At 43.0% G+C, this 1633-nt stretch overlaps 1 protein-coding gene across 1 annotated transcript; it reads right to left on the bottom strand.

Moving 5' to 3' along the window:
- Positions 1-361: 361 nt before the first annotated feature.
- V1513DRAFT_455695 (uncharacterized protein) lies at positions 362-1299 on the bottom strand. Its single transcript, XM_066899523.1, has 2 exons — positions 1217-1299; positions 362-1158 (listed from the first exon to the last, which is right to left on the bottom strand). Exon 2 carries the CDS (start codon positions 1154-1156, stop codon positions 620-622), a length of 537 nt encoding a protein of 178 aa, XP_066750233.1. The 5' UTR covers positions 1157-1158; positions 1217-1299; the 3' UTR covers positions 362-619.
- Between the last annotated feature and the right edge of the window lie 334 nt (positions 1300-1633).

Below are 1633 nucleotides of genomic sequence, written 5' to 3'. Positions count from 1 at the left end.
TTATTTTGCCGATTTGCCGATATTGTAACACTTTCTGCCGATATCGTATCGGCGAACCACGGTTCGACGATAAATATCGTCAAACGGCAATCGTCAAACAAAAGGAATGCCGATATCGTATCGTCGACGATATCCCACCGTCAATATCGGCAATATCGGCAAAACGTGAACAGCCCTACTTACACCTTGACCCCTTTTGGGATAAAGGTGGACTTTGCTTCTATAACTTTTCGCACACCACTTGGACCACAGCATTTCTTCGTTATAGTGCGGGTCTTACCGGCATTAATAGCATTATTCGCAATTATTGTGGTTAGTGACATACGCGTTTCTGCGGTGGATAATGACTACAATATTCTTAGTTAGCTATTTTTCTCTAACAGCGTATAAGTGAAGTTACGAGACAGTCGTTAGGCGGTCCGCCAACTATTGAATTGTATCGATCTTATCAGCTACTATGCCGGCAACCGTCGCAAGCTTCGCGATTTCCCCGAGCTACGACTTCAACTACAGGCCGATTGAATGCACGTAGATTGATGTACATTTATTGACCACAGCAATATCTAAGTAATGAAATGCTACTACAACCCTCCCCCTCAAACTCTTTCTTACCATCAATTTAGTATGATCCGCAATACATTCCGTACATGGTGTAGTAATTCATGTAGAATAATGTTGGGTCAGGCGAATTATTACCAATCTGAAAAAAATTGTAATAGCTTGGATTTGAGGAAGTCATATACCAAATTCGATCTGAGCCAGCACATGTAATACGCGAAATGGATGGTACCAACGGTGGGATTTCAAATCGTGAACTCCAGTGTCCATGGAGCGTACAGGTGTGAGTACCAACCTTGAACTCTGTATGGACCTTAGCAGACCCGTTTAGGTCATCGATCAGTAGGTAGTCCGGCCTCATGACTTTTGTAAGATCGACACCTTCTTGGTATACGACTAAACCACTTTCTTCTACTACTGTCTGGATACTACCTTCAAAAAAAGTGTCATATCCATGAAACACTGCACTGACGCACAGTCTGCCATGTTCATAAGCCGAAACTATCTCTAACAAGCATAGAAATGTAATAATAATAGAAGCTACACGACTTGCTGGTGTGCCAGCCCCACAGACTATAGCTCGAAATATATGTGACATTTCTAACTCTGCATTAGTTATTGCCTAATATGCAACTATTTTATTTGCAATTTAGCTCACGATTAAGCCAAAGTCGAATCGTGCTGTGCTGTTAGAGAAGGAAAGCCTAACTGTTGGCAGGGGAATACTATGCAACTTCTATTAGCTTCTGGTGAGGAGGTGGGGTTTGCTTCTGTCTATATATATATGCTACGACTTGCTTACATGCCCTTATTCAGGGTTAACCATAAATCAATCCGGAGTCGCTCATCCAATCAAGTAATTCCCATGCTTAAATTCTTAACAATTCGGAGTTCCGTACAACCCTGAACATTGATGCACGGCGATGCACGGCGATGCACGGCCATGCACGGCGACGACACAGCTCCGATTTCCTGCATGCAACCAATCGTACCAACCTTGTTCTTATTCGTCGCATTGCCGACCACCAATTCCTCCCACCAGAAGTTTGTCAGTAGTCTTTATACGTGGTAGATC

Source organism: Lipomyces chichibuensis (genome assembly GCF_038497645.1).
Source record: "Lipomyces chichibuensis strain CBS 12929 unplaced genomic scaffold V1513scaffold_136, whole genome shotgun sequence".
NCBI classification, from domain to species: domain Eukaryota; kingdom Fungi; phylum Ascomycota; class Lipomycetes; order Lipomycetales; family Lipomycetaceae; genus Lipomyces; species Lipomyces chichibuensis.
The sequence above is the reverse complement of the archived record's forward strand: the minus strand, read 5'-3'. Positions and strand labels throughout refer to the sequence as shown.

What these genes read in the sequence shown, in the direction of transcription:
- V1513DRAFT_455695 (XM_066899523.1), bottom strand. Translation starts at nt 1,156, where the DNA reads ATGTCACATATATTTCGAGCTATAGTCTGTGGGGCTGGCACACCAGCA.